The sequence below is a fragment of the Capricornis sumatraensis genome, chromosome 15, assembly GCF_032405125.1.
Source record: "Capricornis sumatraensis isolate serow.1 chromosome 15, serow.2, whole genome shotgun sequence".
Classification (NCBI taxonomy): Eukaryota; Metazoa; Chordata; class Mammalia; order Artiodactyla; family Bovidae; genus Capricornis; species Capricornis sumatraensis.
The window spans coordinates 23,740,739-23,755,343 of NC_091083.1; the positions used below are offsets into that span (position 1 = coordinate 23,740,739).

Here is a 14,605-nt window from a genome sequence, read left to right on the forward strand (position 1 = left end):
AAAGCAGTTTAACAAATTCCATTGAAAAAAAGATGAAAGGGTGAATAAATAAAGACAAATACGTTCAGGAAAAATAAATATATTTCCAGAAGTTTAGTTTTTCAGTTAGTCCTTCTGATGCCGCTAAACGCAGACCAAGGGGTAGTCAATCTAATCACACTAGGACCACAGCATTGTCTAACTCAATGAAACCAAGCCATGCCTGCTGGGCAACCCAAGACAGGCGGGTCATGGTGGAGAGGTCTGACAGAATGTGGTCCACTGGAGAAGGGAATGGCAAGCCACTTCAGTATTCTTGCCTTGAGAACCCCATGAACAGTAGGAAAAGGCAAAATGATAGGATACCAAAAGAGGAACTCCCCAGGTCATTAGGTGCCCAATATGCTACTGGAGATCAGTGGAGAAATAACTCCAGAAAGAATGAAGGGATGGAGCCAAAGCAAAAACAATACCCAGTTGTGGATGTGACTGGTAAGAGAAGCAAGATCTGATGCTGTAAAGAGCAATATTGCATAGGAACCTGGAATGTCAGGTCCATGAATCAAGGCAAATTGGAAGTGGTCAAACAAGAGATGGCAAGGGTGAACGTCAACATTCTAGGAATCAGCAAACCAAAATGGACTGGAATGGGTGAATTTAACTCAGATGACCATTACATCTACTACTGTGGGCAGGAATCCCTCAGAAGAAATGGAGTAGCCATAATGGTAAACAAAGGAGTCCAAAATGCAATACTTGGATGCAATCTCAAAGACAACAGAATGATCTCTGTTCATCTCCCAGGCAAACCATTCAATATCACAGTTATCCAAGTCTATGCCCCAACCAGCAATGCTGAAGAAACTGAAGCTGGACGGTTTTATGAAGACCTACAAGACCTTTTAGAACTAACACTCCAAAAAGATGTCCTTTTCATTATAGGGGACTGGAATGTAAAAGTAGGAAGTCAGGAAACACCTGGAGTAACAGGCAAATTTGACCTTGGAATGCAGAATGAAGCCGGGCAAAGACTAATAGAGTTTTGCCAAGCAAATGCACTGGTCATAGCAAACACCCTCTTCCAACAACACAAGAGAAGACTCTACACATGGACATCACCAGATGGTCAACACCGAAATCAGATTGATTATATTCTTTGCAGCCACAGATGGAGAAGCTCTATACAGTCAGCAAAAACAAGACCAGGAGCTGACTGTGGCTCAGAACATGAAGTCCTTATTGCCAAATTCAGACTGAAATTGAAGAAAGTAGGGAAAACCACTAGACCATTAAGGTATGACCTAAATCATATTCCTTATGATTATACAGTGGAAGTGAGAAATAGATTTAAGGGTCTAGATCTGATAGATAGAGTGCCTGATGAACTACGGACGGAGGTTCGTGACATTGGGCAGGAGACAGGGATGAAGACCATCCCCATGGAAAAGAAATGCAAAAAAGCAAAATGGCTGTCTGGGGAGGCCTTACAAATAGCTGTAAAAACAAGAGAGGCAAAAAGCAAAGGAGAAAAGGAAAGATATAAGCATCTGAATGCAGAGTTCCAAAGAATAGCAAGAAGAAATAAGAAAGCCTTCTTCAGTGATCAATGCAAAGAAATAGAGGAAAACAACAGAATGGGAAAGACTAGAGATCTCTTCAAGAAAACTAGAGATACCAAGGGAACATTTCATGCAAAGATGGGCTCAATAAAGGACAGAAATGGTATGGACCTAACAGAACCAGAAGTTATTAAGAAGAGGTAGCAAGAATACATGGAAGAACTGTACAAAAAAGATCTTCATGACCCAGATAATCATGATGATGTGATCACTAATCTAGAGCCAGACATCTTGGAATGTGAAGTCAAGTGGGCCTTAGAAAGCATCACTATGAACAAAGCTAGTGGAGGTGATGGAATTCCAGTTGAGCTATTTCAAATCCTGAGAGATGATGCTGTGAAAGTGCTGCACTCAATATGCCAGCAAGTTTGGAAAACTCAGCAGTGGGCACAGGACTGGAAAAGGTCAGTTTTCATTCCAATTCCAAAGAAAGGCAATGCCAAAGAATGCTCAAACTACCGCACAATTGCACTCATCTCACATGCTAATAAAGTAATGCTGAAAATTCTCCAAGCCAGACTTCAGCAATACTTGAACCGTGAACTCCCTGATGTTCAAGCTGGTTTTAGAAAAGGCAGAGGAACCAGAGATCAAATGGCCAACATCTACTGGATCATGGAAAAAGTAAGAGAGTTCCAGAAAAACATCTATTTCTGCTTTATTGACTATGCCAAAGCCTTTGACTGTGTGGATCACAATCAACTGTGGAAAATTCTGAAAGAGATGGGAATACCAGACCACCTGACTTGCCTCTTGAGAAATCTGTATGCAGGTCAGGAAGCAACAGTTAGAAGTGGACATGGAACAACATACTGGTTCCAAATAGGAAAAGGAGTATGTCAAGGCTGTATATTGTCACCCTGCTTATTTAACTTATATGCAGAGTACATCATGAGAAACGCTGGGCTGGAGGAAGCACAAGCTGGAATCAAGATTGCTGGGAGAAATATCAATAACCTCAGATATGCAGATGACACACCCTTATGGCAGAAAGTGAAGAGGAGCTAAAAAGCCTCTTGATGAAAGTGAAAGAGGAGAGTGAAAAAGTTGGCTTAAAGCTCAACATTCAGAAAACGAAGATCATGGCATCTGGTCCCATCACTTCATGGGAAATTGATGGGGAAACAGTGTCAGACTTTATATGTTTGGGCTCCAAAATCACTGCAGATGGTGACTGCAGCCATGAAATTAAAAGACGCTTACTCCTTGGAAGAAAAGTTATGACCAACCTAGACAGTATATTCAAAAGCAGAGACATTAGTTTGCCAACTAAGGTCTGTCAAGTCAAGGCTATGGTTTTTCCTGTGGTCATGTATGGATGTGAGAGTTGGACTGTGAAGAAGGCTGAGTGCCAAAGAATTGATGCGTTTGAACTGTGGTGTTGAAGAAGACTCTTGAGAGTCCCTTGGACTGCAAGGAGATCCAACCAGTCCATTCTGAAGAAGATCAGTCCTGGGATTTCTTTGGAAGGACTGATGCTAAAGCTGAAGCTCCAGTACTTTGGGTACCTCATGCGAAGAGTTGACTCATTGGAAAAGACTCTAATGCTGGGAGGAATTAGGGGCAGGAGGAGAAGGGGACGACCGAGGATGAGATGGCTGGATGGCATCACTGACTCGATGGACGTGAGTCTGAGTGAACTCCAGGAGATGGTGATGGACACGGAGGCTTGGTGTGCTGCAATTCATGGGGTCGCAAGGAGTTGGACAAGACTGAACGACTGATCTGAACTGAACTGACTGAAGGGGTAAAACTCTCTGTTCATTCCCACAGCATAACAGAGAAGAAGGCAAGGGAACTTTGGAGTCAGATGAATCTGGTTCCAGTTTCACTTCTGCTACAGATGATATGCTTTGAGACTCAGTGTCCACTCTGGAAGCGTAGTGTTAGTAAACCTTCTTCACTGATTGTGAGAATTCAAATGTGATTAAATACAGGATCTGGGAAAGTATTTGGGACATAGTAGGTGTTCAATAAACATAATCCTTCCATTTTTCCATAACACTAATGTTTCCATTAGAAGTTTCTATCCTTTTGAGAGTTCTAACATGCCTCTGTGGAGAAGCCAATGGCACCCCACTCCAGTAGTCCTGCCTGGAAAATCCCATGGAGGAGGAGCCTGGTAGGCTGCAGTCCATGGGGTCCCTAAGAGTCGGACACTGAGAGACTTCACGTTCACTTTTCACTTTCATGCGCTGGAGAAGGAAATGAAACTCACTCCAGTGTTCGTGCCTGGAGGATCCTAGGGATGGGGGAGCCTGGTGGGCTGCCATCTATGGGGTCGCACAGAGTCGGACATGACTGAAGCGACTTAGCAGCAGCAGCAGCAACATGTCTCTGAGCCTGTAGATTTCAGCTTTCTTCTTCTCCCTTTGCTTATCAGAAAATAATGAAGGGATCAGTAGTTCCACACACTAATTCATTGCCTGGAAATGCAGGGTTACAGAATTAATTCAGGCATTCCTGGTGATAAATTACAGATCATTCAGAGGTGTAAATTTAATTATACTTTCAGCTTGATATAAGCCTGACTGAGAGTGCCTGAAACTCTTAATAGATTGTCCTACTCCGTTTTTTTCCTTCGTTTTTTTTTTTGTTGTCCATATCTTTGTGAGAATTTGGATTAAAACAATGGCCTGAACTCCACCTCCATCTTACCCACTTGGACTCTAGACTCTACCACCTTTGGTTTATTTTAATTAAATCTGATGTGATAGATATAGATTTTTTTGGAGAACTTGTAAAACATTTACTTGCTCTTTAAAAGCCCTTTACAGACTTACTGAACTTTAATTCAAGATCACATACCCAAGTAATGCCACTGCTGTTGTTAAATTCATTAAAGACACTGGATAAAAAGGGATGGAATGTATTAATTCTGCCTTTTTTACAGAAGTATGAAAACTAACATTAAGAACTTATTAGAAATTCTGAGACTCATGAAGAAATCATACAGCTCTCCTCTTTTTCAATATTATGATTTGCATTTCCCATGGTTGTGTGTGGGTAGCCATTAATTTGCGGTCATTGGGATTGACCCACAATTTATGATTGTTTCCACTTGAGGACATTTCTCTTTATTGTGGCTTAAATTTGGAGCTTACCTATGGGAGCTATTGGGGTGGAGCCTCAGTAAAAGCAATGAGCAATTTAGATGCTTTGTTGTTTGTCTCAGAACAAAGTCCACCACCTTTGTTCTCAGATACTGATTTAGGGGCTTGCCTTGATTTGTGGAAAAATAAGAGGTTGCAGACTGCCAGCGGAAATCTTTGTTCCCTTTTAACTGCATCTGCTTGAATGTTAGGAATCTTTGAGTTAGAAGGATGGATATTTGGATTACTTCATAGTACTTTCCAGCTTAGAATTATTATTCGATTGTTATAGGTTGTTCATAGTCTGAGATGCACATAGCCAAAGTTCTCTCCCATAGGAGTATTCTAAGAATATACTATTTACTTTTTTAGAAGTCTGTGGTAATGTGTATTTCTTTCTTTCATGAAAGTTACAAAATAAGCTAACAGAACAAATTCTCATCTTCTTCGGTAACCAGAAAATGCAGCTGATCTTCCTAATTGGAACCTATTGATCATAGCTGTATTCATGGAATAGCAAATGTTCTTTGTAATAAAATAATAAAGAGGGGCAGTGAGATAAGCAAAGTGGGGAACTTTGATATGATTAAAGCTTTCATTTTATGAAATTATATTTTTTCTCTACATAATCATATCAGGCTAATGCAGCTAGGAATATTTTTTTGAAAGGACTTTAAAGGAATATGAAGCTTTCTTTTGAAACTTTTTCTAACAGACTTTTAGGGTCATTTTGCATGAATTACCTTGTACTTTATGTATAGACCACACATGGCATCGACATACAGAACTGGTCCTGCAGCTATGCAGTATTCAAGGTGTGGATTTTTATTAAAAGCTTTAAAATCTCCTTTAGTCACTGGTGGAAATTTGGCATTTTTCCTTAAAATAGCCAGGAGATAGGACACACAGAACATGTGGAAGCCAGAAGCTAGTATTTCTTATTGCTGTTGAAATACTCTTACTGTTTTTAATAAATCAGGAATATAGAATATGAAAGAGGTTTGTGAGAATATTAATATTTTCTGAGCTCTCATATCTGAGTTACTGTTTGAAAGACCAAATATCTCACTTCACAATTAAATACAGCAGGACTGATAACATGAAGCTTTTGCTTTCAATGCTATTAAGAGTTTATATGTTTGTCTTTTGTTTGTTCTAAATTCCTGAACACATATTTGCTATTCTAATAGTTTTTAATTAAAAAATTCTTAAAATTAAAAAAGAGTGAGTGGGTATATCAGGAAAAAGATTGATGAAACGAAAGATAGACTGGTTCCAAAAATAAAGTTTGAGGGCCAGGCTACATGTTTGAATCGAAGTATCCCAGTAGCTAGTGCAGAGAGAGACATGTGAGTTGTCATTTGGTTCAAGTTCAAGGAATTAAAAACAAAAGAAAAATAGTTCTTCTGAGACTCCTGAGTGCACACATACAAGTGTAAATGTTCTTTCCCTGACTCAGTGCACACATGTTACTTCCATACTCCATGTGGATACTAAAGGGACAATAGAAACATATGTTTGTCGTACTATAGAAAATATTTGCCAAAATATAGAACTTAGTGAAGGATACTAATAGCAGTTCAGTGTTAAGTGCTTCACAGCATGATAAAAATATATGTAATACCAGAATGGGTAGCCATTATCTTCTCCAGAAGATCTTCCTGACCCAGGGATCAAGCCCAGGTCTCCTGCATTCCAGACAGATTCTTTACCATCTGAGCCACCAGGGAAGCCCAATATGTAATATTATCTGTAATTATATGTAATGTAGAATGTAACAACATATAAATTAAACATATAAGATATATAACATATATATATATATATAACATTTAACAATATAAAATATAACGGTGATAACCCACTTGTAGCAACTGTCTCGATGAGTTTTAAAAGGCCATGTCTTATCATGTTCCCCTAGTAGAGTGATGAAGTCTTATTGGAGAGAAATTTAGGAAATTCGTGGTAGGGCTTGAAATGGTGCCGTCATGATTTGTTCTCTGTTTTCTTTACTCCAAGATCATGTTAGAGATCATGTTTAGATCATGATCATGTTTAGATCATGTTAGAGATCCTAAGCTTCCCCAGTGGCACTGGTGTTAAAGAACCTGCCTGCCAGTGCAGGTTAGATGCAGAAGACTGGGGTTTGTTCCCTGGGTTGAACTAGAGTGGGTTGCCATGTATTCTTGCCTGGAGAGTCCCATGGACAGAGGAGCCTGGCAGGCTGCAGCCCTTCGGAACACACAGAATTGGACACAGCTGAAGCGACTTTGCATGCATGCATACGTGTTTAGGTATTCTAGAGGAAGCAATGGATTTTGAGGAAAGGTTGAGCAGATATTCTTTCTTAAAGGACATGGTTAAAACACACCCAGATTAATCATTTAGATGAGAAAAGATTATATTTTACTGAAGACTGCAAACTTCCACTTAAGCTCATTCAGATAAAAAAGTCAATCAAAAGCATGATTATGACTCGGAGTCATAAGAATCACTATAGTGGTAGTAGTGTTAGTCACTTAGTCATGTCCGACTCTCTGCAACCCTATGGACGGTAGCCCAACAGGCTCCTCTGTCCATGAGATTCTCCAGGCAAGAATACTGAAGTGGGTTTCTATGCCCTTCTCCAGGGGATCTTCCCAACCCGGGGATTGAACCCAGGTCTCTATGCATTGCCTGTGATACAGTAGACCTGGGTTCAGTCCCCAGGTCGGGAAGATCCCCTGGAGAAGGGGATGGCAACCCACTCCAGATTTCTTGTACTCTAGTATTCTGGTAATGATAAAGGAGGATGTATGAGAGAGAGAGATGAATGCTCCCCCTCTACTACATGAACTTATTCCCAGCTAAATTTTGAGGAGTTACAGATATCTTGTTTCTTTCTCTTTTTTTTGGTGTATACATGTTTTATTTTTTTGTCTTATTTTGGATATTAAAGATACAACAGGTGTTGGAAACATCAGACAGGGGTTGATGTCTGTGGCTGAGAAATCAGAGATAACTGCACATTTGGAGAAAATGAGAAAAGACATGAAGATTTGACCAATAAGCTCCCTCATAGGGAAGCAAAAGGAGTCAAGAGCATAAAAAAGTTGAGGAAAAAAGCAGAAAATCCGAAGAGTAGAGTTCCGATTGGAGACAAACCCAAATCAAATGAAATAGCAAAGAGAAATAAGGAAGACATTATTTTGAGCTTCTAAATAAGGTCCTGTTATATCTGTTATTAATAAGTAATTCCTAGTTGTTCCTAATCATATTCTTTAGTAGAGACTGGCCTTTCCTCTGGGAATATCACAGGGCCCTGCAGAAACAGAATAGCAAGATTAGTTATTCAGCCTGCACTCAGTAACTATTAGTATAAGTCACTCGATAAGATGTCCTTTCTTTTTATAGTAAAATGAATGATTCAGTATTTTAAAAAATATATACAAATAATATAAAATCAGAGAATACAATTAAAAACAATAAACTAATTTGAGCTTCATTTCTTTTCTCTCCAATTTGCAATTAAAGGAATTGCTTTGTTGGAAGCTTTCTAAACCACATGAAATTCTCTTGAATAAATTGATTCAGTGTGTTGCATAGTCACCCTGTACATATAATCCAAGCTGTGGCTATTCAACTTACTGAAAACCCAGAAGAAATAAAAGCAAGCCTTTAATATTAACATTTTATATAACTGCTTTTTTCTTTCTTGGCAGTGGGGCACACCAGGTCTTAGTTCCCTGACCAGAGATCGAACTCTTGCCGCTTGCATTGGGAGCACAGAGTCTTAGAGTCTTAACCCCTGAACCACCAGGGAAGTCCCTATATCCCTGCTTTTTAGTGAATCAGACATAAATCAAGATAGTAGTTTTCTTTAAATGATAATTAATAAATACATTTTAAATGGTTGTTATCATTTTAATATGGGCTTCCCTGTTGGCACAGAGGTTAAAGAGTTTGCCTGCAATGCAGGACACCAGAGTTCGATCCCTGGGTCAGAAGATCTCCTGGAGAAGGAAATGGCAACCCACTCCAGTATTCTTGCCTGGAGAGTCCCATGGATGGAGGAGTCTGGTGGTCTACAGTCCATGGGGTCGCAAAGAGTCGGACATGACTGAGCGATTTTCACTTTCACTTTCACTTTCCCTGGTAACTCAGTGGTAAAGAATCCACCTGCTAGTGCAAGAGATGTTGGTTTAAACATTGGTTTAGGAAGATCCCTTGGGGAAGGAAATGGCAACCCACTCCAGTATTTTTGCCTTGGAAATCCCATGGAGAGAGGAGCCCAATGGGCTGCAGTCAATGGGGCTACAAAGATTCAGACATGACTTAGTGACTAAACAATAAGAACAACAACATGATTTTGATATACATGCTTGATAGTTCTTTTTAATAGAATTTTCTGTGATGAAAATTGTCTTCTGCATCCACTGTGGAAGTCACTAGCTACGAATAGCTATTGAGCATTTAAAATGTGATGATAACGGAGAGAGTGAATTTTTCATTTTGTTGAATTCATTGACATGTAAATAGCCACACTGTTTTTATATGCTTGTCATTATATGCTTAATTGTTCCTTTTTGTTCTCTCCCATAAAACTTTGAGGTCCCTAAGGACACCTGATTCCTTGTACATTTTACGATACATGGCGGGGGGGGGGGGTTCTCTCTCTATCACTCTCTCTGAAGGTTTTTAGACATTTATTTATTTTTGGCTATGCTGGGTCTTGCTTGCTTTGCGGGAGCTTTCTCTAGTTGTGGCGAGTAGAGGCTACTCTGGGTGGTGGTGTGCAGGCTTCTCGTTGTGGTGGCTTCTCTTGTGGAGTACAGACTCTAGGCACACGGGCTTTAGTCATTGTGGTGTATGGACTTAGTTGCTCCATGGCGTGTGGAATTTTCCTGGACTAGGAGTCGAACCTGTGTCCTCTGCATTGGCAGGGGGATTCTTATCCACTGGACCACCAAGAAAGTCCTATAAACATTTACTTTAACACTAATGCTGATAGTCATACTCAAACTTCCTTCTTTTCTTTAGTACCTATTAACTGAATACCTACTAAATGCAAATTGCCCTAGTTGGTTCTATGAGGAATTAACAATGTGCATTGTGATTTTGAATTCATGACATAATGTTACACTACTAATGTGTATTACGGTGGGAACCACAGATGTTGACTACGTGCCTGTCTGAAGTCATAGCTGTATTAACTCTGGTACAGTATTTTTACCCTGACCAGTATTAAATTTGGAGACTCTGGGAGGTTTCTTGGTCTACACCAAACTAAAGAATTCTCCTCAAATCTCTGTCATGCCAATTCACTTTTAAAAAAGTAAATTAAATGCGAAGTTCTAAGCTCTTATCCAATTGAATATGGATCCCATTGGCATTTACTCCTAATGCACTATTAACTTCGCACAGGTAATGTACTGAGAGACAATTTGACAGCTTGAAATTCTGATGCGGCATGCACAACTCTTCAACTAGGTTTAAAGCTCTGTTTTGAATATTTACAAAGTTGGAACATGCTGAAACTATAGCAGGGATCTAAAATTTAATTGTGGTAGGGGACCGTACAGCCTCTCTTTTCACAGAATTTAATTAAACACTTCCATTTGACTCTATGTTTCTTGGCTTGCCTCAAGAACTGAGTGTAGGTGAGCTTGGTGGTAAAATCTGATATGAAATGGATGATCACAAAGAGTGCTTTGACCAAGTGATGGCAATCCGGTAGACACTGAAAAAAATGTGTACCACATTGAAACAGAGAATGCTTGATGTTTCAAACAGTTTTTTAGAAGACATTACACATTTTTTTTTCAACTTTCATCTCCACTGAAATTGGCACCCACAATGACATAAATGGGATAATAAATAAATAAATAATGCGTGTAATAACGTCTGTCCATGCAGCAAGGTAAAAGCCCAATGATTAAGGGGAGAAAAAAAAAAAAAAAGCAGGAATTTAAAATGTAGTGAAATTGAAAAGGAGTCACTTTGAGTCAAAAGAGAATGATTTCATTTCTCAGGAGCCTCATCTCTGAACAATGCTCTGTCTTTGAAACATGAAGCATTAGAACTCTATGGCATAATGAGAGGAAGAAAAAATTGCTGTTGTGTCTGAACTTGGTTTTGTGGGGTTTTTTTCATGATATATTTTGTATTATATCATCTAACCACTGAGGCAATTAATTTTCAACTTGCCTTGTGTCCAGTCCTTAGTAAATGGTCAGTAAATATTGGTTGAGTAATGATAGTGCTGAATTCTATGTTATAGCTGCAGCTGTCAGCACCTAAAATAATCCTCTCTGTTTTCTCCACTACCTTGTTAACCTGTCAGTCCTTTAGATTGTGTCACCATTGATGGTGAGTAGGAAATGAAATGATCAAATCTAGGCTCCCTAACCGCAAAAAGAACATTTTCTAGTTAGATTAAATTATTGATAAATAATACTATGTGATCTCCCAAGGTTTTTGCTAATGTCACAACAAAGAGGAATTAATGAAAAAGTATTCCTTGCAGTCTTCTTTTACTTGAGAAAATTTTGAAGACATCAAAGAGAATCGTAGTATGTGATTTTGTAATTTGAGTCAGATATAGAACATGTGTCTTCCTATATTCATAAGAAGCAAGAAAGCAAGAGAAAAGGGTCCTAAAATTGTTCCCTAATGATGTAGATAAATATTTGTCCTCATACTTGTCTGAGCAGGATGCTGGTGTCCCATGTCTTTAGACAGTGCTATAGCATGTGTTTAAAATACCAGTTAATGTAACTGCCTTGAGCCTCTTCTTAAGGAGGGACCACAAAAGCTGGCAGAAGATGTACTTAGCATTTTCTGGGTCTACATATTTGGAGGAGAATTAAGAAGATGATATTGAACACCAAATAATTTGGGGTATTTTTAATTATAGAAATCTACTGGGCATAAGTAAATGGAATATTTATATCACTCAAACACACTTTTCACCAGGTGCAGTTTTGGTATCGTTTGTCTCAGCATTCACATCTCTCACTTTTTACAAGAACATCTCTGAATGGCGATTTGCAGAAGCACAGTGATCTAATCGGCATCTCTGAATCTCAATGGCGACAAGCAAAAATCAATCTCATTGCAAAGGCTGGAGAATCTACTCTCCCTTTTCAGGTAAGCACGTAAGAGATGAACACAACTCAGAAGAAGATGCTTATTTAATGCTGATCTTCCCAGACAACAGTAGAACACGTATGTCCCATAAGTTTATCTGATATTAATAAAGCAAGCATATTCACAGTCAGGGATAAGTAGAGAAGTTATCTTGACTGAGTACTCACGACTTAACTTGTGGAAGCAGAGCAAAAGTGGAGGTAAGGATTGAACAGGATGGCAGAGAGAAGAGAAATGTAATGGGAAAATATTTTTCTTAAATAAGGATGGTGGAGTATATAAGGTAGTGAAAAAAATCTGAGCTGCACTCCTATTTGCTGTCCATTAATACTGAGAATTTTTATCACACTTTTATGTCATTTTCTTGGTTAAATAATGAAAGAAGGAAACTGTAGCTTATCAAATGAGTGCCCCAGCTTCCACCCTTCTGGACATGACTCTCTTCTGGATGGTGTTTGGAAAGAGCTAGTTTAGTAACTAGATTGGATGGTGGAATCAGAGGAACACACACTGCCATCAATCAGATGGTCTGAGTTCTCATCTCTGCTTAACCCAAGGGTTGCTAAGTGACTGTATATATTATACTTTTGAGCTTCAGATGTCCCAATCTGTGAAAACCACAGTGATAATAAAAGCAATATTGGGGAAGCTGAGTATTAAAGAAAATGTAGCTAAAACGGTAGCTATGAACATGGGCTCTTTAGCCTGAGGTTCAAACGCTGGTATGTAGTCAGAGGGAAATTGCTTTTTCCTTCCATGCTTCTGGATTTTTCTCTATAACTGGGTGCATGGAGGTAAGATTGTTGGGGTGTTCGAAGCCTCTGAAAAATTGCACACCTCATCTGCTACTCACTTCCTAACTGAGGCAAATACAGAGGTCAAACAGGGAGAACAAACTATTTTGGAGAAGATGCCTTTAGAACCTTCAGGGATATATTTAAAATAAGGACTTCCCTTGTGGTCCAGTGGTTAAGAATCTGCCTGCCAATGCAAGGGACATGGGTTTGATTCCTGGTCCAGGAGCTAACATCCCACTGGCCACAGGGCACCTAAAGCCTGTGCTCCACAACAAGAGAAGCCAACGCAGAGAAGCCTGCACACAGCAAGTAGAGACTAGCCCCCGCTCTTCATAAGTAGTCAAAGCCTGTATGCAGCAATGAAGAGGCAGTGCAGCCAAGAAATAAATGAAGTTTAAAATAATACTTCACCTCAGAATAAACAGCCCCACCCAGAGACCAACCAACTGTTAGAGAATCCAAGACTCAACCTTTGGGGAAACCATCTTATCCTGAGTGACTATGATATATCACTGTTATCCCCTCAGTTGTAACAAATGCCCCCCTCTGATGGGGGGTGATGATGATGGAGGAGGCCGTGGATGCTTGGGGGCAGGGGGTGTGTGGGAACCCTCTGTACCTTCCTCTAAACTGTGCTCTAAAACTGTCCCTAAAGGTGCTCTAAAATCTTAATAAAAAACAAAATGCAAAAACCAGAATGTCCTTTGTTGAAACTGACTCAGAAATATTAGAAGTTGAAACTCATACTGTTCTTTCTGGGCTTCATTAACCTGTCACTTATTATTAAAGAGTTTTAGCATAGTATAGGTGTTTTTTTTTTTTATTTAATATTTCTTCTTTTGTCTTTGTTTTGCAGTGAAAATTGAGGTTGCTCTTTATTATCTGGGGACATATTAACTAGTTTGTGGACTGATCAGGGTTTGGCGAGATTTTGTAATTTGGCATACAGCCGCACTCTGGTGCTCTCTGTTTTCCTTCGCTCCCCTCTGTGGTGAATCAGCATCCTGTGTTGGTTTTTCTCTCTCCTAACACGAGGGCTCCCAGTCAGCACCAATCAACCTCTTTTTTTTTTTTTCTTTTTAGTATATTTTTGGTCGCACTGTGCGGCATATGAGATCTTAGTTTCCCAACCGGGGATCAAACCTGCGCCCCCCTGCCCTGGAAGCATGGAGTCTTAACCACTGGACCACTAGGGAAGTCCCAGGCTCTTCTTAATTGTTCTGGCTTTGGAGGGGAGTGAATGGCCCTGGGTTTTTGCTTTAAGCCTCAGCTGTGTTTAATTTGCCCCTGAGAAGGTAAGAGGTTTAGCCTGTGCCTCTGTTCCGTCTTATGTAATCCTGTTACTTGGCCATAGTAAAGGCTTGTTTTAGAAACTATAGTCAGTGGAAAGAAAAATAAGAACTATTTTCTCAGATTTCACTTTTCAGAAGGCTATTATAGGTCCCACGGTCTCTAAGCAGCAATTTAGAAAGTCAAAATTTGGGAAGCAATAAGCTTTTGAAAAACAAATTTAGAGGCAAAATTTAACCTGACCTGAACCAGTGTTAAGCAGTTCATTTAGTGATGGGTTTGATGATAGAGAGCTGCCCTCGGTCTCTCTGAGGGCATCATGATAGATTTAAGATGAACATCCACAACTCTGAACTATTCAGATTTCAAATCCTAGTTGGACTCAAAGACTGTGGGTAAGGAATTGGGGTCTGTGTTAACATCCTGGTGTGAATCAGTGCAGATTTTATACACATTTTATAAGAGAGATAAATATACAGTCACACACATATATAACGTGTTTTTATTGAATACATTGACATTGTTTAGATACATTATTAAACCTTTCAAACAAGTAGAAAGTACACAGAAAGGCAAACACCCATGTACTTAAACTTCAGAATGAATTAATATGAACATTTTTGTTTGCTTGTAATGTTGATATGTTTGTTTCTAAAAACACAGCTTTTATCTTCTTGGTACCCTTTTCTACTCCATTTCT

General features: G+C 39.3%; 1 protein-coding gene across 1 annotated transcript in view; it reads left to right on the plus strand.

Moving 5' to 3' along the window:
• Positions 1-14,605, plus strand: part of MALRD1 (MAM and LDL receptor class A domain containing 1) — a 590,849-nt gene that overhangs the window by 73,535 nt on the left and 502,709 nt on the right. Inside the window, exon 13 of the mRNA XM_068987706.1 lies at positions 11,645-11,818. Coding sequence (XP_068843807.1) covers positions 11,645-11,818 — 174 coding nt within the window. The remainder of the gene's footprint in view (positions 1-11,644; positions 11,819-14,605) is intronic.